Below are 27,782 nucleotides of genomic sequence, written 5' to 3' on the forward strand. Positions count from 1 at the left end.
GCAAAATGTTGCCTCACAGTCATAGTAGCATCTGGCTATGTCTTCACCCCCCACCCCAACTGTTACCATTCTAACTCTTCGTTTGTCAGACTTACTCGGCTCACTCAGTATTTCTGCTTATATGCACTGTGCTTAGTGCTTAGAATAACAACAACAAAAGCAAAATGACAGAAACAGACTTGGATCCTCCTTTCTGGAGTTCACTATCCAGCGTAGGCGCTCTATGTAGATGAATAACAATATCAGAATACAGGTACAAAGTGACGATCATTAAGAACTAGAGGTAACTTTCCATAGGATTCCAAGGAGCAAGAGATGCAATGTATCCAAAGAAGGCTATTTGGATGAGGTGGCATTTGAGGGATGGGTAAGAATTGGCCACATGAAGACAGAAGGAAAGGGGGACCGGTGAAAACAAAGACATAAAGTTATCTGTAGGTGTGTCTGAGGATACATAAAAATACCCTCCATGTTCTGTGTACTCAAAGTATTAATCGGGCTTCTGTTCCTTCTTCCACTTCTTTCCCCACCTCATGCCATCACTACTTTATGCAGAGATTAGGAAAACTGGGTCACTTTCAGCCTTTACAGAACTTGTGTGAGCTAGATGTGACTCACTTTATAGATAAGCCAACAGGGTCAGATTGAGTGTAGTTTACCCAGGAATCCAGAAGAGCCTCTTCTGATATCCTTGGGTCATGTAAATGAGCAATTCAGGTTCAACATCATATTAAGTCAGTCAAAACTCTCCTGCTGGGTAGTAAGGTAAATACATACATATAGTCTTAAATTCTAACTTTACTAACATGAGTGTTTCCTCTTGTAATTGTGAATCCTACCCCCGGTCAGATCTGAGGAATCCCTAAGTAAGAACCAAATACTACATTTCATAAGACAGTTGTATTGTTAGGATAGCAGTATTCTTAGAGCTTAACAATAACTTACCTAAATAAACAGGACTTCTGAGGAAGAGACGCACATAAACTATTTAGATCCACAGAAAGACCCACCCAGAGTCCAGAAAACCACACACCCACCCTGGAATGACCTCTGTGTTTAGAGGATGGTGGAGATTTTACTGAGTGACCTGACGAATACTCTGCACTTTCTGGACTTTTTTGGAGGTGGAAATAAGAATGGCAAATGACTACAATGAAGCCATTGAGGTCTACCCTAACACTTTGCCTGGGCATAAGTTATCACCAGCTTGCTGTTTTGACATGCTCTGTGAAGACAAGCCATAGGGTTCATATTAAATCACAGCAACGCCTCTTCACACATCATCCATAGATTCCTACTTCTCATCTTATAGCAACAGTGGCCATGCATGTGCAAGAAATGTTATCAGGCTGGCCCCAAAGACATCTGGAAGAATTCAGTTGATGCTTCCTACCAGGGCAAAGCATAGAAGTCGCCTTTGAGACTAAATTCATTCAAAGGCAGTACAGACAGAAATACCATCCAAGATGGTCATCAAACTAAATACATATATACATGCATGCATACATACATACATAACAATGATACAACATTGGTCAATGCTGATAAACTTAGCAGTGTTATTTACAATAGTCAAGATCTGGAAACAGCCCAAGTGCCCATCAGTAGAGGAGTGGATAAAAAAAAGCTGTGGTAGCCCTAACTGGTTTGGCTCAGTGGATAGAGCATCGGCCTGTGGACTGAAGGGTCCCAGGTTTGATTCCAGTCAAGGGCATGTACCTTGGTTGCGGGCACATCCCCAGTATGTGCAGGAGGCAGCTGATGGATGTTTCTCTCTCATCGATGTTTCTAACTCTCTATCCCTCTCCCTTCCTCTCTGTAAAAAATCAATTAAAAAAAAGATGAATACTTGTTATGTGTCATTGTGCTAATGCAGTTTTTTTAAAAAAAGCTGTGGTACATTTACATAATGGAATACTGCACAACTCCAAAAAAGGAGCTCTTATCTTTTGCAACAGCATGGATGGACCTGGAGATTATTATGCTAAGCAAAATAAGCCAGTCAGAGACAGACAAATACCATATGATCTCACTTACATGTGGAATCTAATGAACAAAATAAACTGTCGATCAAAATAGAACCAGAGGCATGGAAGCATGCAACAGACCGACAGAGGTTAGAGGGGAGGGGTTTGGGAGCAACTGGATGAAAAGAAGGGGAAGGGACCAGCCAAAGAACATATATGCATAACTCATGGACACAGACAACAGTGTGGTGATGGCCAGAGGGGGCAGGGGATGGGTGGAGGTGGGTCAAGGGGAGGTGGGTCAAGGGGGGACATCTGTAATAGTGTCAACAATTTTTAAAAAAGAATGTTACCAGAATATGAAATCATTGTGAATTTTACATGAACATCCTCATCTGGCTCTGTCTTCACCCCCCAGCTGTTACCAAAGTGCTTTTTTGGAAGTGGATTCAGCACGCCTCCTGCTTCCGGCCCTCAGGAGATACTCAGTGAACAGAAACATGGGCTGACTCAGAGAGAGGTGATGGCATTAACCAGACCTCAAAGGGCCCCTGACAGTTCATCGTGAAAGGTTATGACAGACAATCCTGTCAGCACAGACTGACGTAAAGCTCTGGGAAAGAGGCGGGGTTTGTTTACATGCTGTGTAGTACGCAGTGTAGACAGCCAATATGCATCACTTTCATGTGCACGATTTTATTTTATTTTATTTTAATTCCTTTTTTAAATATATTTTATTGATTTGTTACAGAGAGGAAGGAAGAGGGACAGAGAGTCAGAAACATTGATGAGAGAGAAACATCGATCAGCTGCCTCCTGCACACGTCCCACTGGGGATGTGCCCGCAACCAAGGCACATGCCCCCGACCGGAATCGAACCTGGGACCCCTCAGTCCGCAGGCCGACGCTCTATCTACTGAGCCAAACCGGTTAGAGCCATGTGCACGATTTTAAGTGTTTTGCTGTCACATCTATCACAGTGGTCGCAGCTCCGGGAGCCTCAGACGCCCGCTAGCACCATGCAGGAGCAGAGGGCTCCACTAACGTGAGTGGCGGTGTTTTCTCTTTGGTAGCTGGTCCCAAGTGCCTCTCTCAGCATGCTCATCACCTGGGTGCGTGAGTTAGGACACACACACTTTAGTCCCTTCCTGTGCTATGCGGAGCCTCTGAGATTGGGTTTAACTCAAAGCCCCCAAACCAATTTGACCATGAATACCTTTCCATGCACTGGGAATAAAACCCACAACTTAGGTATGTACCCTGACTGGGAATTGAACCCATAACCTTTTGGTGTACAGAATGACACTCCAACCAGCTGAGCCACCCAGCCAGGGCTGCATGCAACTCTCTTAACCATGGAGGTCCTGGATGGTCCTGGGTGATGTTGCTGTTGTTAAGACAGCTGGTTTCCAGGCGGGGGGATGGCAGAGCCCACTGTGAGAGTAGCAGTGGACTGCCAGCATGTGCAGTAGAGAAGAGAACGCATGGAGTGGGGACAGCCCTGTCTCTGAGAAGGGAAAGAACCTCTACTGAGGTCAGCCTCCAGGCCCTGAGCTGGAGGAAGCAGGTGAGCCGGGCTGGAGGCCTGCACCCACGGCTCTGAAACTGGGACCCAGTCCCCTGGGCCAGCCCTCCTCCCAGACCCTCATGTTCCCCTGGTACCTAACTGCCCCAGGTGGCCTTTGCTTTCTGGAAGGGGAGGAGAAGGGGAGCTTCAAAGAGGATGGAATAGAAAACATAACGAGAGAACCTGGAAACACTGCAGCTGAAATTCACTGGCCACACTCCTGTGTGTGTGCCCGGCTCAGCCCGTTTGAGCAGACACCTACCAGTTTTTGAGAGTGGGGTTGACGGCCTCTGCTCAGCCCTGGAGGTGATTGGTGGAGCTGAATCTTCCAGAAGGAATTAAGGTATACAGGCGCCTTTGAAGATCAATGCCTGCAGGAGGCACTTCTGGACTCCGGAGCAGCAGGCTAAGTTTGCCCCAGGGCCAGGGTGTGGGGTGTGCAGATTTCTTCCTGCAGCCCTTTGCTACCCAGCACCTGCCTCCTGAGTGCACTGACTTACATCCCAAAGGCCATCTCCCTTCATGACGTCAGGCACCCCATGACCACTTGCTCCTCATCCAAACTGCCACTCTTAATGCACTTCACTTTAGTAACTCTCCTGCCCGAAATGCCTAGCTTGAGTCTAAGTGTGAGGAAATACCACATAAGCTGCAATTGAGGGAATTCTACAAAATAACTGGTGTGTACTTTTTAAAAAAATAAAATGTCAGTGTTTTGAAGCACAAAAAAGACTGAGGACCTGTCCTAAATGAAGGGGAGACTAAGGAGCTAATGCTGGAAGGCGGAGCATCGCCTTCCTTGACCTCAGCTGGGAATGTGAGCGTGGAGAAACTCAAATTTTCATCGCTGTGCTCATGTTCATGAATGGCTGCGAAAGTGATGTTAAGTATTGATTGTGGGGTTACAAATACATCTTAGTAAGTGAATACTGATGCCATTTCCACTCCTTGCTCCTTCTGTCCTCTTCGGTCACATCCCTCACCTTCTGCAAAGCCTGCTTACCCTGCGAAGGGGCCTTTGTTGATTTGCAACATGCCTCTAATCATTCCATTCTGTGCTCAATTCTCAATAGGAGACAACTGTTGGAGACAACTCAGTCCATCAACCAATGAGCCAATCCATCAATGAAGTATTTTAAAGCACCTAACAGATTTTTTTCCCAAATATTTTTATTGATTTCAGAGATGAAGTGAGAGAGGGAGAGAGAGATAGAAACATCAATGATGAGAGAGAATCATTGATCGGCTGCCTCCTGTACACCCCCCAACTGGGGATCAAGCTCACAACCCAGGTGCCCAGACCTGGAATGGAACCATGACCTCCTGGCTCATAGGTCAATGCTCAACCACTGAGCCACGCTGGCCGGGCCACCTAACAGAATTTGTGAGAGGTACAATGGGAAAGAGCAACGCCTTCCAAACAGGGGTTTACCACCTACTTACTTGAGAGAAAAGTTAACATGCGAAACAAAGGCAGGCAATACTAGAAAGTACCCAAGTCTAGTTTACAATGGATGTTGCCTACATTAAGCGCTCTAGGTGAGTAATGATAAACTAGGATGCTGGGGAGTGAGGAGTCCGAAGCGGTGGAGCTGGGGTCAAGCCAGTTCTGCCTGATGATACTTTGCTCTTTATTTCAAGAGACATTTTACCAAAAAATAAAACACAGGATATTCCAGATGGGTTACATTTTGTGTCCCATTCTTTATTGCCACACACCTTTAGCCAGGAGCCATTGGTAATAGTAGATAATAGTAGATGATTTAGGGCCAATATCTTTGAGAGGTCATTATGAAGAAAAATCCAGGAAATGGGCCCTCAGGCAGGGAATGACTCCATAGGATCGTGACAGATTTCACTCACAGGTTTGCAAACCTTTCCACTCTCTTACCAGTAACAAATGACTGATGTGTGGATTGTTACAAGGTGGCTGGGCTGTGGCTGTAGCCTTCTTAGGTGGGGCCAGCCTCTTAAGGGCATTCCTAATAAAAGGTCTGAAGTGCTTAGCCCTGAGTCTGGTACCCAATGGGCCCCAAGTAAGTGCTGGCTATTATGAACACACAGACCAAGTTTTCCCCAGGGCGCTGTTCACTGTATGTCCTTGTAAGTTCTACAGTGTAGTGCAATGCTGGGACCCCAGAGAGCAGAATCTTGCTGACAAGTGGACATCCATGGAGACTGAGACTAACCTTACATCTTGGATTTGTAAGTGGCATTTACGGACTTGGAGCATGAGCCTGGAGATGCAGTCATTCTTTGGCACAACCGGCACGTGCCAAAACACAATGTTTACATGTGGGATACAAAGACAGTAGAAATGGAAGAATAACAGTGACCATTACTGTGTGCCAGGCACACTGCGAGTCCTTTACAGAAGGCACTTCATCCTCCTGGTGACCCTGCGCGGTAGGCATCCTTACCTCCATTTTCCCGGGGGTGCGGGGGGAAGCCGAAGTTTTGAGGAAACAATTGCCAGGCCATTTACCTCCACAGCCCCTTGCGCCCCCCGCCCCCGCACCCCATCAATACACTGAACATCCCCTTAAGTGTACACTCTTAAGGAGCTTACTCTATACTGATTAAGAATTCAATGAGCTTAGCTTCAACTTGGCGCATCTTACCGTCTCTACAGAACTCTAAGGGATCAGAGTGCGCCCCTTCTGCTTCCAGGGGCACCCCACTTCCTAACACCTTGGAGAGTAGGTTGGAAGACAAGGAAAGGAAACTCAAGAGGTTCGCGGACGCCAAGACTCCAGAGGGTCTCCCTGGAAAATCCTTCTGTCTCTTCAAGGAGAACGCTGGGCCCGAGGCGGCTTCACTTCCCCAAGCTGCACCCGGGGACACCAGGTTTCTTTGCTTGCAAAGCTCTGCGCGACGGCCACACCAAAGATCCAAGCCTTGGGTAGAGGCCAAACGGTCACTTCCCCGCCCCCCGGTGCAGTATGCAAATCCGAGCACCAGGAAGTAGCTGGGACCTCCCGGCCGAGCCCAGCGACAGTCAGTTCCTCTCTCGCCGCGCCAGGCCGCCCGCCGCTCGCTCCTGGCCGTGGCGCCTCCGGGCCCGACGCGCTGCAGCCTCCAGCCCGCACGGCGGGCAGGGCGGCCGCGCCACGCCGGGCCCGAGCCCGCAGCCCCTCGCCGTGCAGGACGTCCTCGCTTCCCGGCCCGCAGCCCCTCTCTCCGCGGGCCCCGCTGGGCCGCCCCGTCGCGTCCCCCGCTCTGAACTCAAGTCACCGTGGAGCGCCGCGGCCACCGCCCCCGCCGATCCGCAACTTCCACCGCGAGCTGGTGAGTCCCAGGCGTGAGAAGGGACGTTACGGTGGACAGAGCGGGGGCCGCGGCTGTGCCACTGGAGGGAGTCCGGGGCTTGGGGTCGGCCCTGGACGTGGGGTCGGTCGGCTCGGACCGCGGGAGCCAGGGGCGCGCGTCGCTCCCTGGCCGCCCTGGCTCCAGGTCCCGCGGTGTGGGCACCAGATGACTTCAGTCTGTGGGTGACCGGACCCGGGGGGAAGGGGGTGGTGAGGAGGCGGGGGCGGGCGGCTCCGCAGGTGTCTCTGCCGCAGGGCCACGCAGAGGTGTGGTGGGAGGGGCGGGGGCGGGCTCACCGCAGGGCCCTCTGGCGGGTACCCGAGGGGAGGGCCGGATGCAGTCCAGCTCCGGCTGATCCCGGAGCGCAGCGGGGAAGCCCCTCTCCACGCGGAGACGGGGCGCGCGCGCGCGGTCGGGATCCTGGCGGGGACCCTGGCGGGGACTCCTCTGGTTGCACAATCTGGGCTCCCCTCTGGGTCCTGGGTCCCCAGAGGCAAGGGGTGGGGCTCGGCCCAGGGCGCTCTCCCAGGCCCGCTGGCAGCTCCTGGGGAGCGCCGGCCGGAGCGTGACGTCGAGGGGCTGCGGCGGAGGCAGCTGGGCACCCTCCCGCTGAGCGAGGCGCCTCTCGGCCTGCAGAGCGACAGTGCGGTGCCTCCGCCTCCAAGAGGAAACGAAAGTTATTTTTAGAATTCAGGGGTTGCCTTTGCTTCGCCTTGGGGGGAGGGTGAGCGTCAGTTCCCACTTCCCTGCGTGCGTTATCTTGACCGACTGTGTCAAGATAATTGTGCGTTTGCAATGTGCCTTCTAATAGCCCGCCTGGCCAGCGATCCTGTGATCATGTCTCCAAATGTGCGTGCGTGTGTGTGCGTGTGTGTGTGTGTGTGTGTATATATTTTTTACCATCCAACTTTTTTACCATCTCAGCAACCCGAGTTGAATGCAGGCCTTGCAAGTTCCTGGGTGTGAACTTGGGCCTATGAGTGAAATTCCCTGTTTGGGTGTCCTTGTCTTTAGGAGAACATATGTACCTCCTGAGCCGTTTATTGCACATAAAGCCCCAAACACGTCCTAGGCATTTCATGAGTGACGCTATTATTTATTGCAATTTATTCTGACCATAAAAAACGAGGCTCCCTGGTTCTTTGCAATTTGATGATTTTTAAATCTGTCTGTTTCAGCCACATGGCCTTATTGGTAAGTCTGCTTAATTTACCAGAGGTTTGCTGTCCCAAAAGCAGGACCAGGAGTCTGGTTCACCCTAAGAGTTAGCCAATAGGGTGTGTGACTGACTTTTGATATGTAGGCTGCCCCCAGCCGGCTGTAGGGATCTGGAGGGCAGGGGTGTCCTCTCTGTACTGGGAACACCTCCAGCAGTGTGGAGTGGAGTAGGCACTGACCTTCAGGCATTTACTAAGCACTCAGAGCCCTTCCCGAGTAAGGTAAGTTCTGCTGGAAAAGGGTGGGATTCAGATAGTGCCCGGATTTTTTTTTTTTTTAATTTCTTTATTGATTTCAGAGAGGAAGGGAGAGGGATAGAGAGATAGAAACATCAATGATGAGAGAGAATCATTGATCAGCTGCCTCCTGCACGCCCCCTACTGGGGATGGAGCCCACACCCGGGCATGTGCCCTTGGCCGGAATCGAACCTGGGACCCTTCAGTCTGCAGGCCTACACTCTATCCACTAAGCCAAACCGGCTATGGCTATAGTGCCGGATTTAATTTGGTGGTAAGGATGTCTCGAGGCTTGAAGAAATATAATTTGATCACATGAGGCTTTTGGTGACTGGGCCTCTATGGAGGCCGAGTAGGGTCATCCTCTTTCTGAGTGAAGGGTGGAGGGCCCTGTGTAAGGGAAAACAGCAGCCAGGAAACCTGAGTTTGGGTCTCGGAGCTGTGGTTTTGGATATGTTACTTGGGACATTAATTCAGCCAGTATTTCCTTTATTACAGTAATCAGAGTTTGAGTATGACTTGGCCCCATGTGTCTAGTCTAATATTAGCAACTACAAGAAAGCTCCATTGACAACAGCTTTATCTGTCTTGTACGGAAACACTAGCCCTGGAGCCTGTCACATAGTTGAGATTGCAGATATAGAAGAAGGAATGGAAGGCAGTCTGCTGGTCCTGCACAAGGCAGAAGGAACAGGGCTGGGGTTCCCAAGGCCTTTGAAGCCTACTGGCCCTCTGTCCTGGTTTCTAACATGAGGATTTGAGGGACTTTTTGGATTGCTAAGTTATCCCAGTGCTAGTGCTCTAAGTGGAAAGCTCCACGCAGGACTGGGGATTCTGCTGTATTACCTGGAGAGGGGGCTTGATCTGCAGTAAAGACATAGACTGCAAAAGTTGTTTGCCCAATCCAAAAAGACCAGACCCACTTTATCTTAGAGTCATCGGTGCTGGAAAGGTATGTGGAGAATTTGTGATATTGCTTGCCCCCTCTCATTCCATGGCATTCTTTTAGCAGCAAAGTAGTTCAATGATTTTCAATGGTTTGCAAATCAATGATTTTCAAAGCCTTTTACAAAATTCCATGATATTTGTATTCAGAAATCAATCACCAAAACATCTGAGTTGCCAGTTGGTTCAAATGCATATATGGAGTTGTCGTTTAATAATTTTAAACTGTATTATCCATAAACCCATACTAATTTTAAGTCTTTATAAATAAGAATACAGTGTGTACACATGCAGAGCATGGAACATTGTTACAGCTCTCTCACTCTGCTGATATCAATGATCCTCAGACATGGATAGTATTACTATTGAAAGATCACCACAATCATTATGGGAGCATTGATCGATGACATGTTAGTCCTCCCTTGGGCACTTCTTGGGCAATGATGGTGCCAAATCTTTTGCTTACCCAGGCTTCTGAAGCCTTCCTGAGCTCTGAATTCATTTGACTCTCCCAGCCCCCCAGGGTTGGCAGGGACAGATATAGAAAAAGAAGTTTGGTGACATGTTCAAGGTCACAGATCTGGTTAAGTGGCACTGTTGGACAGGGTAGGTATATTTTCTAGCTCCAACTTTAGGGCTTCTCCCCCTTTTTTACCTTTGGACCTGTAGTAGGTACTCATTTACTTAAAAGCAAAGAATTATTTTATCATTTAATACACATTTTTATTTATTTATTTTCTAAAATTCTTTTTTTAACAGATGCACCATTTTTTTCTTTATATATATATATATATATATATATATATATATATATATATATATGTATATTTCAGAGAGGAAGGGAGAGAGAGAAACATCAATGATGAGAGAGAATCATTGATTGGCTGCCTCCTACATGCCCCCCCCCCCCGCCCGGGATCAAGCCTGCAACCCGGGCATGTGCCCTGACCAGAATCTAACCACTACCACCCGGTTCATAGGTTGACACTTAACCACTGAGCCACACCAGCCTAATATACATTTTTAAAACAGCATCACAGGTAATTTTCTGCCATCACTTGGTAATTATCTTAACTAACCCCTCAGGACAAATGAGCAGGTGCACCAACTAGGGTTCTTAAGCTGGAATGGAAAGCTGAGCTTCTGTGCTTTCCCCACGGCTTTCTGCCTGGAGAGGGAAGATCTCTGATTCCGGCCAAGGTGGCAGGGCAGTTCCGCTGGCTACCATCCGGTGCTTATCGGTTAATGCAGAAGTGCCCACATAATACTTTGCAAAGGAATTCCCTCCAGTTTGTTCTCAATGAGCCTCCTTACGTGGTTGTTATACAGGGGTGGGCAAAAGTAGGTTTACAGTTGTTCGTATGGAAAATAATACAACAATTAATAAATAATAATACAAGAATAAACTGTTTCACATACTTACAACTGTAAACCTACTTTTGTCCACCCCTGTATCAGTGAGAGCATCATCTAGGGTGAAGCTATAAAGGAGACAGGGCCTATAGGATACACAGTAAAACATGCACCCCATTTGTTGAGCACCTTCTATGAGCAAAGTGCTGTCCCAAGCCCAAGCTCCAATAGATAGATAGACATTGCCTCCATCTTTTAAGATTGCAATGAAGACTAGGACATAGAAGAGGAAGTTGTGTTTTTTTTTGTTTTTGGGTTGTTTTTTTTTTAGTCAGAAATATCGAAAGTTTTCTTACAGCTGCCTAGCTTCCTGATGCTTAAATTCTAAAATGTTGAGTTCACTCTACCATCATTTCTAAAATTTCCTTTGAGTAAGTTCCCATCTGGGGGAGAAGCCCAAGTGTAGAAAATAATGTGGAAATCTGCCAATGGAGGAATTCGAGGTTTGGGAACAGGCCAGTTGAAAGACTGGGACCTTCTTTTAGACATCTTTGGCTTAAGTTAGCTGGAAGAGCTCTCTTGCAATTTAGAATTGCAAGTTGACGTAATTACTTGGGATGATGTGTTAAAAGGCTCGTCCATGCTGCCCTGCAGGGGCCTCTAATGGCCTTTGTCTTTCATCCTTGTACTTCACTTTCCCCGAAGTACTGAATAAGCTGTCAACTTTCCTTCTTTGCCACAAAGCTACTTCTCGAAAGTTGAATTGACATGGTAGGAGTGGACCATATAAGGGAAGAGATTTTCGGTTAGTCTCATTGTAGCTCTGTTCATTTTTTAGAATGCTAAGATATAGAAATTCCATAAAGTTACACAAATAGGGTGCATTTTCAGAATCCATTTGAGAGGGTGTTTCTTAATGCTCTAGGCTCTGCCCTTGTTGAGCTGTAGGACCCTGGGAAGAAGGCTTCATTCCTGTAGCTCCGGGGGTCTTTAAGGTTCATACTTTAAAGTCAGATATTGCTGGGCTGCCGACACTCCCACCTTTCTGTGAACATCTAGAATCACTCTCACTACTCTTTATTGACCATAATCCATGCCAGTCGGAAGCTCTTTGCCGATTGGAAGCTTTTCCCCAAGTCTCCTTCCTCTCTCTATTGGTACACCAGGTGGCTGGGAGCTATCATGGCTGCTTTGGGCCCACTTTTCTGTGCTGGTGAGAGAGCACAGTGAGATTGGAGAGACAGGTCTGGATTCGTTCTGCCCCCAACTAGAGCAATGACATCTTCTTGGTGTTGGGCCTTTGGGTGCCTCCACTCTTCCTGTAAACGTTAGCCCCCCCAGAGGGGAGGGGAATGGAGAAGCTTGTTTTAGAGCCACGTGGGGAGAGGGAGGACCACTTCTGCTTTCCATTGGGAAGCCGTGTCACGGAGAGCAGAACTACAGCGAGAGGCCTGAGAGAGGCCCCAGGGAGGAGGCGGCGAGGAAGTGATACTTCCTCCTGCTTCGAAGGCACCAGGCCTGTCATTTGCCTGCAGCCCCACCTTTCTTACCACCAGCACTGCTTTTTCCGTAGGCTTCTTTCTGCCACCTTCTGCTCTGTTCATTCTGTTTGCCCTTGAGAAAGGGGCAGGCAGGGAGGGGGAGAGAGAAAAAGAATGAATCTAGTCATCAGTGTAGAGCCTTCTCTGGCAAAGCCCATGGTGGCCATGTTTGAGTTTTCGCCAACAGAAGAATGTACATTTTGAAATTCCCCATCATGGAAACCATTGTGAAACTCTTAAGTAGATGTTTTGAAATCCTTTAGTGTGTAGGCAACCTAGTAATTTCATAATCCTAACTACAATGTAGGTGGGGGGCTGTCTTTAATATTACTTAAGCTATAAGCCTGTGGTTAAATTGTTGGGACTGAGCAGTGGCTTTCAAACTCTTTGACCACAAGCCAAATTCCAAAACATATTTGACCTTGTGCTCAAATGCACATTTTTCTGTATGGGAAAAAAAAAAAAAAGCTTAGTGGAAGAGCCCCTCCTCCAGGTTATTGGGAAATGTGATCAGAACAGTCCTTTTGAGACCAGCTTGTGAGATCTGTCAGAATTTAAAGCGTACAGAGGCAGGCCCAGCGATTCCACAAGCTCCAGTTCACGAGGAAGTTTATTAAACAAATACAAATTAAGACAATCTCTACAAAGGAATACCTTGTAGGTATCTTAAAATCGTATTAAATTACACTTACTAATATGAGAGATATTTTTTGAAAGCTGAACCTGAACTGTTAAATAATATATAATACCATTTCCGAAATGAAATATTTATATGTAGGACACAATCTGTAAGCTATGCGTATCACTAATTTTTATACAAAAATTTTAATAGTGAATATTTCTGAGGGATGGGCGAGTGCTGATTTTTTTTCTTAGGTACCTGTTATTTTTTTAATAAAAACGAATGTTACTTACATGACTTTAAAACAGCAGTATAATGAACAAGATGTGGAGCCATCGTGACTGCAGAAGAAATGTAGGCACCATCAGTAAATTTTGGAGTAAAAGTGGCTATTGTGACATCTGTGTGGGTAGAGTTGTAAGCAGACCGCCTCTGGAGGATGTAATGTGCTATGTGTATTGAAAATAGAGGTATTTTCTTTCTTCTTAATCTTTTTAAAAAGTTAGTTTTAGAGAGAGGAAGAGAGAGAGAGAAACATCGATTTGTTCCACTCATTTATGCATTAATTGTTTGCATGCCCTGACTGGGGATGGAACCTGCATACCAGGAGGACACTAACCAATGGAGCTAACTGGCCAGGATTTGTAGGGATATTTTCTTAAAAAACAGTCCACTTCTGGTATTTAGTTGGAGCAGGGATCATTCAGAGGCCAGAGAACTCGGTCTGGCAATGTGGTCAGAAGGCATGGCGGACCCTTGTTCAAGGCATGGAGGATCCTTGTCCAGAACTAAATTTTGGATTTTATCAAATAAACAAAGGGGAATCATTGGAGCCTTTTAGTGGGAAGACTATTTTTCACAGTCAGCTTCTTGCCTAGACTTTTTCATCATCAGGTATTTATGACGGTGATAAATCATGAAGAGACAGACAGTGAGCATGACTTACTGCTTTGAATAGGTGGATGATTAACTGAGGAACCCACAGGGACTTCCACAGAGATTAACACGAGGAACTTGATAAGTGTCCTAAGTGGTATTGATCTTGCCCAAACATTTATCTGTATCTTTTTGATGATGGCAACACTACTGAAGAAGTAAGCAATTTGGAGTTGAGGGCTAAGTTTCTTGGGGTTAGTATTTTCCTCTTTATTTTGAAGGAGATTATGTTGTAAAGCAGCAGCTTACTGTAGTGTTGGAATTCTGCCTTTGCTATATAAAAATAATTTATTAAAAGCAGCACCATTATTAAGAGTGGCAATATTTGGTCAAAATAACATAATTTTCAATTATGCAGGTAATTACTTTGTGTGATCAGATTTAGCATATTTAATATCTACTGTATTTGATGTCTATTATTACTATTTAATAATATTAATAAATCAATTGTTAACATTATTAATAAAATTAATACATGAATAACCAGTGCTGATTATTAATTTTAAATTTGAGAGGCGATAGTATAATATAGTGGAAAGAAAATGGGCTTCCAAGTTAGACAGGTCTGAGTTCCTGCCTAGGCTCCAGTGCTTGTGACTTTAGTTACTTATTCTCACCATTTATCTATAAAAAGCCAGCTACAGGAATGCTGTAATGACCAGAATGACTGGTCGCTATGATGCCCGCTCCGGCCAGCGAACTGGCCCAATTGGGTGTGGGGCCGGCTGTGGGGAAGGGCTGTGGGAGGTTGGCCGGCCAGCCCCACAGGGCTATGATGCCCTCTCCAGCCAGGGGGAGGGGCTGGCCAGCCAACCACCCACAGCCCCTCCCCCTGGCCACTGGCCCCTGATCAGCCCCCACCACCCTGATCAGCCCAAGGCCCCTCACCCCAGCCAGCTCCATCCCCGATTGGGCCCCCCCACCCTGATCAGGGGTAAGGCCTGCAGCTACTGCCCGCAGCCCTTCCCCCCCGGCCAGCCCGGCCCTGATTTGGCCCCGATTGGGGCAGGCCGGCCAGCCAACTTCCCGCTGTCTCCTCTTTCTGACAGGTCCAGCCCCCAACTGCCCCAATTGGGGCCAGGCTGGCTGGACCCCGCCCATGCATGAATTCATGCACTGGGCCTCTAGTTTATTTATAAAATGACTAGAGGCCTGATGCATGCAATTCATGCAAGGGTCTCGGCCCTCGCAGCCTGGCCCACTGATCGTTACAGAAGGTCATTCTGCCATCTGGTCTAATTAGCATATTATATTTATTATGTAGCATATTATCTTTATTATATAGGAATGATAATAATACCCACTCCTCAGGTTTTTGTGGTGGTGATTAACAAAGCTAATATATAACCTCTTAATATTTTTTCTGGAACATTGTAGACATGCAACAAAAGGATTCTGTTTTTACTACTAGACTGTGGGCTTCCCTCTTAGAGGGGAGAAATTCTGTTCATGCCTTCCATCAACAAACATACAGTTGACCCTTGAACAACACGGGTTTGAATGGCATGGGTCTACTTATTTGTGGATTAATAGTATTTTTGATCTGCAGTTAGGAATCCGGGGATAGGGAAGGCCAACTGTATGCATTATTCTGTGTCATGTTATATAAGGGACTTGAGCATCCTCCAGGGGTCCTGGAACCAATCCCTCACAGATATTAATAGGGGTGATTGTAGTTAAATTTTGGGGGAGTCAAAACTTACATGCAGATTTTCAACTGCATAGAGGTCAGCACCCCCACCCCCAGCATTGTTCAAGGGTCGACTGGAGTAAGTAAAATGTTTATAAAATGAAGTAGTCAGGGAAAAGTTCAGAGTCTGGTGGGGGAGTCAATCATAAACCATCCTACTTACCACAGCGTTTGTTTACTAGAGGCTCAGGTGTTTGGTCAGTTGAACTTCTGATCTGCCTACAAGGTACCGGAAATTGCCAGAGGTTACAGGGGTCAACAGGATGGTCTCTGCATCCAAAGATGCTGGAAATAGTGGGGGTATGGAGACATAAACATGGTCTTCAGAGTGTGATCGATGCTGTCCTACAGTACAAAGTGCTCTGCCAGCAGAAGGAAGGGCTGGTGGCCATAGTGAGGACAAGATGCTGGAGCAGAGTCTGGTAGGGGGAGAAGGAATTCTCCCGCTGGAGGCCTTAAGGGAAAGTGCAAAGGTTGTGAAAGAGCCTGGGGATTCCAGAAAGGTGAGGATTCCCCTGGCCTGGGTGACAGGGATGGACTTCGTCCTTAAATAATGAGAGGCTTCGTAATATGGAGAGTGACAGACAAATATAGAAATGGATGCCATCCCTAGCTTCAAATTAATGTTGTCTTATGGTAATCAGTATAATCAAATACACACTGTAAGAGTTGGTTTTTGTCTTTCTGGACCACATTGACTCTTTGAATTGTTTAAAGTGTAATGGATGTCAAATATATATTAAAAAGAAATTTTACCAAATTTAATTCCATAACTGCCTGCTTTTTGGTTTTCAGTTATTTTTAAAGTTTTAAATAAATTAAGATAACCACTATCTGAGGATTTAATTGTAATTTTCCTTAAATTCCTCTCCAAGTCAATAATTTTCAAGAGTATAGTAGACAAATATTTCTGAATGCTTTGGTGAATGTCTCTCAAATGTTGCATTGTTGCTCCAGTTGTAACTTTTTTTTTAATATATATTTTATTGATTTTTTTACAGAGAGCAAGGGAGAGGAATAGAGAGTTAGAAATATCGATGAGAGAGAAACATCGATCAGCTGCCTCCTGCACACCACCTACTGGGGATGTGCCCGCACCCAAGGTACAAGCCCTTGACCGGAATCGAACCTGGGACCCTTGAGTCCGCAGGCCGATGCTCTATCCACTGAGCCAAACCAGTTAGGTCCAGTTGTAACTTTTCAACTAAGGTAGTGCTATTCAATCCAATTGAACAAATGACTTGCCTCCTCTGGTGTCAGGTGTCAACTGCTAGGCTTTTGACATCACCTGTCTACCTGGTACCCAACATTAGCATCATCGAATCTTATAGAAGGAAGAGATTTTGGTGGTGTATTTTACACATAGTCCTTAGCAGGTAGTCACTTTCCCTTGAACATTGGATCCCAAATGTTAGTGTCTACCCCAGGTGATTCTAATGCAGGTGATGGAAGTCACAGTATGAGAAGCACTGTGACAGGGATATTCCTGTTGCCCAAAGTGGCTCATTTCAATTTTTGGATACCTATGGGTATTAGAAAGCTTTTTCTCTCATGCTACACTATTTTATTTCCGTAGTTTCTGCCTGTTGGTTCTAGTTCTGCCCACTGGCCCTCTTTTCATATATCTGAAGCCAGCTACTGTTGGACTGACTAGCCATTCACTGTGGCTGTTAAGTGTGGGATGTACAGGAATATTGTTGACCGCTTCCCACCCAACAACTATTACTCCACTTCTCGTCTTAACAGAACCAGTTTATTTTGGGATTCATTGTCTCCCCTGAAGTTTCAGCAGAAGTCTTCCCCATCTCCATCTATAAGTGGCCCTGACTGAGCAAAAGCTCCTGTTCTTTGGTTTGGACAGTAATCAGTAAAGCAAAGTACTGTTCCAAAGGTGGTCCTAAGATATGAGCAGCAAAGGAGTGGGGGAGGGAGGAGAGAAGGAAAGTTAGGGGTAGATGAAGGTTAAAGAAACAAACAAACAAAAAAACCTTATGTAAGAGTCAAGAATTTAGAAGGAAATACAAGTTATCTTGATTATTAATTTGTAATGCAGAGGGTATGAGGCTGTCTACTCTGTGTTTCTTCTAGTCACACAGTTGGCGTGGCATTAATGCTGATAATTGGGCTTCTGTAACCGTAATTTATTTTTAAATGTGTATTGTGTGTGAGGCTTTGTAGTGAGTGCTTGGGAAGAAACATAAACATTGTTAAGTATGGGGTTCCTTCCCTACAAGAGTTTATTGTACTCTAATCTCTCTGGGCTGTTCACAGCCCAGAAGGCTGACAAATTAATTTGTTGTGGTTGTGGGCGGGACAATACCTTCTTGCTCAGGAGATCCCTGGGCACCTGAATCAGTGCATAGAAACCATTTCCGGTAGGGAGGGAGGCAGTGTGTGGGGTGGTTAGAGCACAGGAAATGAAGTTAATCACATTTGAATCAAATTCCATGTCTGTCCCAACATAGCAATAGGGCAAGGTGCCTCAGGGCCCTATATTTAAACCTCAAATGTTGCGTGTGAGGATTACACGGTGCAATGTGCAATGGATTCAGAGCTAGCCACACGTGAGGCAGATGGCTAGTGGTAGTCATTGTTATTGTTATTATCAAAAGAAAGTTGCATAGGGTAGCTACTGTCAAACAAAACCAAACAGCCACCCAAACAAAAGCAGAAAATAAGTGTTGGTGAGGATGTGGAGAAACTGGAACCCTTGTGCACTGCTAGTGAGAAAGTAAAATGGTACAACTGTTATGGAAAATGGTATGGCAGTTCCTCAAAAAAGCAAACTTAAACATGGCCCTGGCCGAGGTGGCTCAGTTGATTGGCATCATCCCACCCACCAAGAGGTCACCAGTTCTTGGTTGGGGCACATGCCCGGGTTTCGGGCTCAATCTTCAGTAGGGTCGTGCAGAGGTAGCTGATTGATGCTTCTCTCTCCCTTTCTTTTTCTGTCTCTAAAATCAATAAAAACATATTTTAAGAAACTAACGTAGAATTACCATATGATCCAGCAATTCCATTCCTGGATATATACCCCTAAGAATTGAAAGCAGAGTCTCAAAGAGACATTTATATACTGATGTTCATAGCAGCGTTATTCACATTAGCAAAGGGGTAGAAGCAATTCAAGTTTCTATCAATGGATAAATGGATAAACAAAATATGGTGTATCCATACAATGGAATAGTATTCAGCCTTAACAAGGAAGGAGATTTTGACCCATGCTAAAACATGGATGAACCTGGAGAACGGTATGCTAAGAGAAATAAGCGAGCCACAAAAGGACAAACACTGTCTGAATCTCCTTATATGAGGTACTCAGAGTAGTCAAATTCATAGAGACAGAAAGCACAATGGTGGTTGTCAGGGACTGGAGGAGGGGAAAATGGAATTACTGTTTAATGGGTTTACACTTTTAGTTTTGCTACAGAAAAAGAGTTCTGGAGGTGGGTGGTGGTGATGGTTGCACAAGAATATGAGTGCCCTAGTGCCACTGAATTGCACACTTGATGGTTTAGATCTAAATTGATATGCTTTTTTAAATCACAATTTAAGAATGATTTTTTAAAAGTTGCTCAATAAGCAGAAATGTGTACAAGTAGGTGAGAGTGGTCTAGAAGATATTTTATTAAGTTTGATAAATTCCCCTTATTCTGACCTGGGGATTAGCCCATCAAGCTGACTGGTGTTCACTTTTTTGAGGCATAGGGTCTTTATTTAACTGTATCATTTACTACAGGGCCACGTGGATTGATGGCTGACAAGATATTGAAATGACTGTGGTGTGTGTGAGAGACAGTCTGATCACTGAGAATTTTAAAGGTAGAGATTTGTGGATTAGAGAACAAGGAGGAGCTTTCTAACCATCATTGTTGGCTCGAGTATGAAGGGGTCCTTCTCTGTCATTGGAAGTTTGTAAGCACTGTCTAAGTGAATCTCTTACAGGACATTTTAGAAAAAGTTGAATTCATTGGCCCTAAAAGATGCTTTCTGATTTGACAATTCTGTTATTTCTAGCCATGTATACTCACTGATTCTAAATTATAGAATAGGAAAGAATATTTTTGGTGGGGTTAAAGGGGAGTTTTTAAAGAGTTTCCCCAATACTGGTGTTTTTTCCCTTTAATATGAGTATAACATACAAATGGCTAATGACAGAAAGCAGACTAGTCTAACTCAAAGCAAACCATCATGTAACACCCCCAGATCATAAAGCAGAATGGTGCTCACACCCACTGCCCCCCTGGGCACCCCCAAACACTCTCTCTCCTCAAAGGCTCCTACCATCCTGCTCCTAGTTTTAGTTTAGTTTCCAGTGTTGGCGTTGTAATAATAAAGTGTAAGAGATTGAAAAGCAGCACAAAGCCATTTGGTTTGGCAGATAAACAGGTTTTCAGGCTGTGGGTTTGGCTGGCCCAGGCATCTCTGTGTGTTGAATTACTGCAATGCAGGCAGAGACTAGGTCCTTGTCCTGTTTTATACGCTGGTATTCAGGTGCTCAAATTCTCACAGGTGAGCTTGATCAGAGCCTTACTCAAATAGCTTTCATTCAACCATTAGTTAATAAAATTAGATGGCAGTAGCCATCTATAGCTTGTTTTTTTACCCATCTCTGCATAGCTAAGTGTATTTATAAATGCAAATTTGTAAATGTGGGTGTGATAAGGGTGGTTTCCAGTGGCCCACATGTAATCAAACATCCTGCCTGCTGCAGCACACAGAGCCAGTCTGTGCACAGACACGGAAAGTACTGACTGGCTTTGTGCATTCAGTCATGATTTTCCTCAGTCAGGGAGGACTCCCTTTTCTGATGTGAAGGAACACAGCATCTTTATTACTGACTGTTTGTTCTGCCTCATGTAGTTTTGACATTTATTTTTGTTGGGGGTGAGAGAGAGCCATGGTTTGACCTGTGGAATTTATTAATCCATGAAGTAATGCTTCATTTATTCATCATTCAGAAAACATTTCTTGGATCCTCACTGGTCATGAATATGCATGAGTAGGGCTTGCAGTCACATTCATTAGCTCTCAATAGCAGAATTGTTCCGTATATACTCAGGAAGTTAAAATATTTGAAAAACTAAAATGAGGAGTAGACATTTCTATTTCATAGGCAGGATGAACACACACAGGCAGCAGAGTACCGAGGTGTTTCTTTCTGTGAAAAGGTCTCAGTTGTGATCAGATCAAGGTCAGGAATAACTAGGAGGCAGTGACTGCCCACCGCCCCCGTTGAATTTTCCTGAAGCCACAGTTTCTGATGCTTGGCATCTCTGCATTTTCACTGCTGGATGCTACAGATTTGAACAAGGAGCGAATCCTGGGAATGGAGGGAGGAACGGATTAGACCAAGGACCAGAGCAGAGTAATTTTCCCATGAAGATGTGCATGCCTCAGTTGAGAATACCAAAAGAAAAGATGGGAAACAGCTTAGCTGGATTCCTTACTTACCCTGCTGAAGAGCGTAGGGTGTGCGTTAGAAACGTAGGGGAGCTGGTAAGAAGCACGTGGCTCCGGATGAACACTGGGTGTCTGCGAGCAGTGTAATGCAGTCACTAATGAAGAGTCAGGCTTTAAGCCATGCTCTGTCATGTACTAGTCTTGGGGGCGGGCGGCATTAGATGAAGTTCCTTAAGCTCACCTGGCCACATTTTCCTAATCCATAAGACAGTAATAATAACGTGCCTGTCTCACATCTCACCCAGTTGTTGCAAGGATTAAGTGAGGTAATATCCCTGAGAGATATTGGAGAAATCTAACTCAAGACACACTTTGGACTATGTTTTGGGTTCAACTTTAGTACCTTTTGCCTTTTCTTGAGATGGAGGGTCCCTGCCCCCTTCCACATTCATGGTACCCCTGGACTGTTTTGATTGGATTCATTTATACCTCACCCCAAGTCCTGGGTAACACTGAGTCTTGGTGTACATATCAGATGCAGATTCATTCTTTATAAAATGTTGCAGAAGGCAAGGGAATATATTTTCTTTTTAAAAAAATATATTTTATTGATTTTTTACAGAGAGGAAGGGGGAGGGATAGAGAGTCAGAAACATCGATGAGAGAGAAACATTGATCAGCTGCCTCCTGCATACCTCCCACTGTGCCCGCAACCAAGGTACATGCCCTTGACCGGAATCGAACCTGGGACCTTTCAGTCTGCAGGCCGACGCTCTATCCACTGAGCCAAACCGGTCAGGGTGGGAATATATTTTCTTTTATTAGTAGGCAATCCTTAAGCATGAGAGGTGAAGCAATTAAGAAAAAAACTAGTTTTATAGATCAAGAAACAGTGAATAAAAACCTTGCCTAATTTGGTAGAGCTGTGTCCCCAGGCTCCCTGGCTTCCAGGTAAATATCCCCCTCTCCCCCCATCCTCCACCCTCAGGGAAATAATTGCAGTCTGATTTACTGGATGGAGAGCCGTGCACAGACTGGAGAGCTCACTTTCTGCAGGCTCCACGTCCACGTGTATCCTCTGATTGACCTCATAGCAATCCTGGCCAATTTTCTCCTGACAAGGAGATGAGGAGCAAACATTAGTACATTAGAGTTTTGATTCATGTGACTCTTATCATGCCACATAAGTGACAATTCAGGTTATCGATTCGGGAAAGTAACGTTTTCGCTATTATATCTTAGATAGTACTCTCCCCCCTCTTCAATACAATAATAAATGACACTGTGCTTAAGGTCTTACTAAGTTAAAAACACCCTGAGATCAGGAACTAGCTTTTCAGATGCTGAACACACCTCTAACTTCACCTGTGGCACTTACAAGGGCCTTGACTGCACCCCGAGTTCTAACAACAGTCCAACTGGTGGTCCCCACTGTCTCTCTCTCGTATTGGCTTCCTCTACCTTGGTTTCTCCCCTAGTTTAATGGAAAACCTACTGCTTAATATGTACCCCAAACTATTCCAAAATCCTTTTAGTATATGGATGTAGCACTCTAGACCATCAGAATAACTTTTTAAGATTAGTAAACAATTGTTTCTTATGAAAAAAGTAACAAAAATTTAAATAAAAGTAGATTTGATTTTAAGAAATAACTTCTTTGTTTATCAACTTAAAATTTTGGCTATATATTTCTATAATTTTAAATAGATATGTAGATGTATTTAACCACCATCATAATAAGGATGTAGAACAATTCTATTTCCCCCTCCAAAAAACAAAACAAAAACTCCCTACCTTCTGACAACCACAGATCTGTTTTCTGTCCCTTTAATTTTGCCTTCTCCAGAATGTAATATAAATAAAATCATACTGTATGTGATCTTTTTTACAATATGGTTTTATTGAGATATGATTCACATTACCATAATTCACTCATTTCAGGTATATAATTGAGTGAATACATTCACAAAGTTGTGCAGCACTACAGTCAATTTGAGAACATTTTCATCACTCCAAAAAGAAATGCTGTACCCATTAGCAGTCACTCCCCATATCTCCCAACCCCCACATCCTCCTTGCCCTAGGCAGCCACTAATCTACTGTCTGTCTATAGATTCCAGGCAACTGTTTTTGACCATATTTTGTGCATGGCTTTTGATGTTTCCCAGACTGAACAGTTTCCAGTTTTACTAATTTAACTTTGCAGGTGAGGTGTAGTTTATAATGCAATTTCTATAAAGCTTAATATTGTTGGAAGTGGGGACTTTATTGTGTCTTTTATCAAGGAGGATACTCAAAATCATTATTTTCTTTTAGATCTTATACTTAAAAACAAAACAAAACGATGGAGCCTTGGAATATTACCTACACTGATATATCCTATGCTGTTAGCATTTCACTTTATGCTGTTCTTAACCCACCCACCCCCACCCTTCTCTGCTTAATTTGGTATATGTAATAATTCATGTTGTTTGCACAAAGAGTGACAAATAAGCCTGGTAGTTTGAGGAGAAGACAATAAAGTTGCAAAGAATAAGGAAAAAAACACACACACCAAATTAAAGGTCCTCTCCATGAGAATCCTCCAAAATGGTAAAGGGCAGAGTTAGTCATACTGGAATGGAAGTTATTTGGGAGGGAATCCTAGAAAGCTGAGTTAAATTTTGAGGATAAACTGTGGGCATTTTGTTCTGCTGCATTCTGCTGCCCAGCTCCTTGCTGTCTGGGGTGATGGTGGTGCTCTTGATTCCCGGGGTTACCTTGAGGAATGTTCTCTTTGAGCCCCAGCTCCCCCACCTAGGGAATGGACAGGTTCATAGCTTCTCATAGGCTTTCCCAAGCATCAGGTGAAATACGATCATTTGAGTCAGTACTTCTTAGTAAATCTGTTCTTTGTGAGAGGCAATGTCATGTAGGGATGATGGACAGAGGGACCCAATCATGTGACCTGGCTCCACATTTGGAGGTATGAATTCCCACTGTTGGGGATATAATCTTAGGCAAGTCGCTTAACTTCTCCTAGTCTCCCTGCGGCCATCTGTTACGTAACAATGAATAAAAGAAAGTCTTTTGAAGTTTAGCTGTGATTATTTATGTGGATGTACTTGAAACATAATAGAGGCTTAACAAATATTTAGTATTTGCTTTTCTCTTTGCTAAAGTAATCATTTAGGGGCCATCGTGGTCTTTAGGGAACTTATTCTGTGCAACTATATGGAATTTTCTGAAAAGATTATGGTAGTCTGAACTTCAGTGCTCACTTGGACTTTATCCAGCACTATGTTTTGAAATTCTTATTGAAGCTTAGAAGCACAGTGTGCTACTAGAAGGCAAAAATGTTTGGTGAACGATGGACAAAGGAGGAACCCACACCAGGAGGACTTAAGTTTTCCATGTGTGGTCTCCGTAGGGAGCTAAAGGAACTTTCTGGCCCTTAGGGCCTAAAATCCAGACAGTCTTACTGAAGGCTAGCTAATGATGAGCCACGGGATCCAATATGAAATAGTTTTCTTTAGACTAAAGACTGATGTACGAGGACCAAGGAGAAAAGGGAGCAGGGAGTAATTAGTTTTGGCACAGAAGGGAGAGCTACTTTCTTTCTTAATTGGAGGAATTTTATAATGATGCCACCACAGTTATTATGTGTTTCACTTTTATATCAGGCAGTAATTTACTTTTCACAGAAAATATAATCAAAATAGCAATCATTTATTGAATGTGTGACCTTTGTTAGGTGACCAATTCCTTGAGATATAATTCACATACCAGATAATTCTCTCATTTCAGGTATATAATTCAGTGGTTTTTAGTACATTCACAGAGTTGTGCAGCCATCAAAGTAAATTTGAGAACATTTTCATCACTCCAAAAAGAAATGCTGTGAATGTACTAAAAACCACAAGGGTGTGTTATTGACATTCTTGTTATTAATAAAGGAAACCAGGGCTCAGATAGTAAATAAATTTGCTCCTTTAGCTACTAAGTAAATGGAATCTAAGGCAGCTTGACTCCCAAGCTGATGTGTTTTATTTAACTTCAAAAGGTCATTTTAAAAAAATCATGATTATAATACGTGCAGGGTAAAGTTCTTGACTTTAGTTTATCAAGTTGATGTTATACATTAACTTAAATGTAAACACAGGACAATATGATTGCTCCTGAGAGACTATTAATAAATATGGTGCAGCACACATTTATTAAGCTTACATGTGTATCATTCATTATTCTAAAGACTTGATAAGTTTTTGCTCATTTAATGCTCACAAGAACCTTATGAAATTGGTACAGTTATCATCTTTGTTTTGCACATAAATAAAGGTTAATTGACTTGCCCAATGACAGGCCGCTCGCTCTCTCCTCCCTCCCTCCCTCCTTCTGTCCCTCCCTTCCTTTCTCTGTAAAATCAGTGAACTTATCCTCTGCTGAGGATTAAGGGGTAAAAAACAAACAAACAAAAAGGACAAATAGTAACCTTTTGATATCTCTTTACCTTATCATACTGCTACAAGATCTTGGACTTTGAAAAGTTAAGATTATAAGTAACACGTGAGCAATGGCAAAGAGTAGGACAGCAGGCAAAGAATGTACAGATCAGGTGACTTGCGCAGCTATCTTCAGCTCATTCCCCTTCGCTTTTCCTCGGCATTTGCAGCAATGCGTGTAGATGCCTGAGGTAAACCAACTGAATCCCCAGGAAGCAGTGTGAAAAGGCCATTGCCTTTTGCTCAGTACTTGGGCACTCCATGACTGGATGTCTCCATAGGCTCTTTCCATTTCTGAATGATAGCTTTCTAAAAAGAAGTGAAAAGAAAAACAGATAAGATTTCAACTTTTCCTTTAAAACGGAAAATGTATTAGGATGGCCTCTACTTCCTTTCATTCCTGGCGTGTCAGGTGACTCTAAACAAAACCCCAGTTTTCTCTGGCCTTGACCAAGTCGATGTAAGTGGAGGTGTTTCGACATTGACTTGAACATGAAAGGAGCTGTTTAATGCTAGTGTCAGCCCTTGCTCTCATTCTGGGGCTCATGCAGGGTCCTTTTTGTACACCTTGTGGCCTAACTGGATCCACTTCCAGTGATCATCCTGGACTAATGGTTCCCAAATATGGCAGCTTAAGGCTTGGCTTCAGGCAGAGGTGCTAGGTCACTGTTGCTTTCAGTGGGGCTGGGGGTGGAGCTAGCGAGTCTTGTATCAAAAGTCTTTGTCTTTTCAGAAGGAACATGGAGGGATGCACTTAAATAAATCCCGTTGATGAACAGTTTGGGCCTTTTGCCAGACCTGTAAGAACCTTTGGGCCACAGAACCACTGCCCATCCTAGACTGACCATTGGAGATCTTTCCAAGGCTGAGCTGGATGCAGCAAGGAGAGAAGTCCCAGCTGAATAGCTTGTGCTAAGTCATTACCTATTCAAGGGCCATACAAAATTATCAACTTAAAAAATAGGCTGCTATATTTGGTCAAACATTTAATTAACTTACCCCTAATGCCTTGGCAGGGCCAGACCAAATGATTTCTCCGGCTATACTGCCCAAGGGCCTGAGGTTCCCTATCCCTGACCTAGTTGCATTTCCTGGCTCAACCAAAGGTAAACAGGTGAGAAGAACCTAGGCCAGATGGGGCATTCGGACTGTGATTTAGGTTAATGTGCTACCCCAGGGAGTGACAGATTCATTGCTGCATAGACACAGGAAGGAATCTGGCAGTTAGAGAGCCAACTGAGTCAGAGATGATGTATCATCATTAAAAAAAAAAAAAAATCTCTCTATGGCAGGTCCTCCAGTAACATCCTTTCATCATAACATTGATTTAATAATAATAATATAAAAACATTGACTCTGGGCCAGGGCCATTGTCTGTGTGGCGCATGCGCATTCTCCCCATGTCTGCATGGGTTTTATCCAGGTACCCCAGTTTCCTCCCACACCCCAAAGATGTGCACATGAGGTGAATCTGGGTGACTACATTGTCCCCATGAGTGAGTGTGGGTGTGAGTGGCCCTGTGATGAAAGGCATCCTGCCTTGATCCCTGGGATTGGTCGCAGGTACTGGGACCCTGAATTGGAATCATTTTATTATTATTACTTGTTTTTATTCATCTTTCTTAAATGTATAGCTCAAGTTTATATTAGTGTCTAACATTAGAAGTGTTTGGGGTCTTTATTTAGAAGTTTGTGGTGTTTTTGTAACCAGAAATAGGCTGTAGGAACTTAACTCTTGACTGTATCAATTAGCCTAGGGTAAAATTAGTTTCATTATATGTCATCTTGCCTAAAGTTGCAGTTTCCAAGACCTATCAACGATGTTAAGTGAGGACTTACCGATTTATATGACTAGGATGGTGTCTTCACAGTAGAGCAGATAGAAGAGAGAAGCCCTTTTTTGGGGTATTTATTTCAAGTCGTCAAGAACAAAGTGAGCTAGTGGGGAATAATTAAAATTATTTAGGCTTCTGTATGCAAGAGGCAGAGTAAAGTTGGAAACGATAAACTAAACCTCAGCTCAAGAGAAGAATAATGAACTGAATTACTTCTAATGTGTTGACTACCCATGTTTCATGGAATGAACAGGTTGGAAATTTTCTTCTGTTCCAAGTTTTACCTTTAAGATCAGGGGATAAATGGTCTAGGAAGCTGTTTTTCACTGTACTTTTTATTTCTGTGTTGATAGAAATTCCAGTCTGGATACATTGGAATTCGTTGAGTCCCTCCCATTTGAAAGTGATTTGTTTTCTTCTTATGATTAGTCTGCCTATTGTTTGTTTATCTAGAATTTAGTGTTTTGCCCTTCATGAAGATCTTGAGGTTTTCAACCTGAAGTAGCATTGTTTTATCAATCATAAAATATTTGTTCTCTGAAAGGTGGCTATAAACAATAAGGTGGAGTGTTTCTTGAAATAAAGGAAAAATGATAGTGTTATAATTGATAAACCTGAAGTAAGTATGAGTGAATAATGTTTTTCATAAAATATACCCCAAAGCTAATAATTTGTAAA

General features: G+C 44.1%; 1 protein-coding gene across 2 annotated transcripts in view; it reads left to right on the forward strand.

The window, feature by feature from the left end:
• The first annotated feature begins 6,429 nt into the window (after window positions 1–6,429).
• Window positions 6,430–27,782, forward strand: part of LYN (LYN proto-oncogene, Src family tyrosine kinase) — a 102,587-nt gene continuing 81,234 nt past the window's right edge. For both annotated transcript variants that reach the window (XM_080646242.1, XM_080646243.1), the window contains exon 1: window positions 6,430–6,822. In XM_080646242.1, coding sequence (XP_080502368.1) covers window positions 6,477–6,822 — 346 coding nt within the window. In that variant the 5' untranslated portion in view covers window positions 6,430–6,476. The remainder of the gene's footprint in view (window positions 6,823–27,782) is intronic.

The sequence above is a fragment of the Plecotus auritus genome (assembly GCF_963455305.1).
Source record: "Plecotus auritus genome assembly, chromosome: 11".
Classification (NCBI taxonomy): Eukaryota; Metazoa; Chordata; class Mammalia; order Chiroptera; family Vespertilionidae; genus Plecotus; species Plecotus auritus.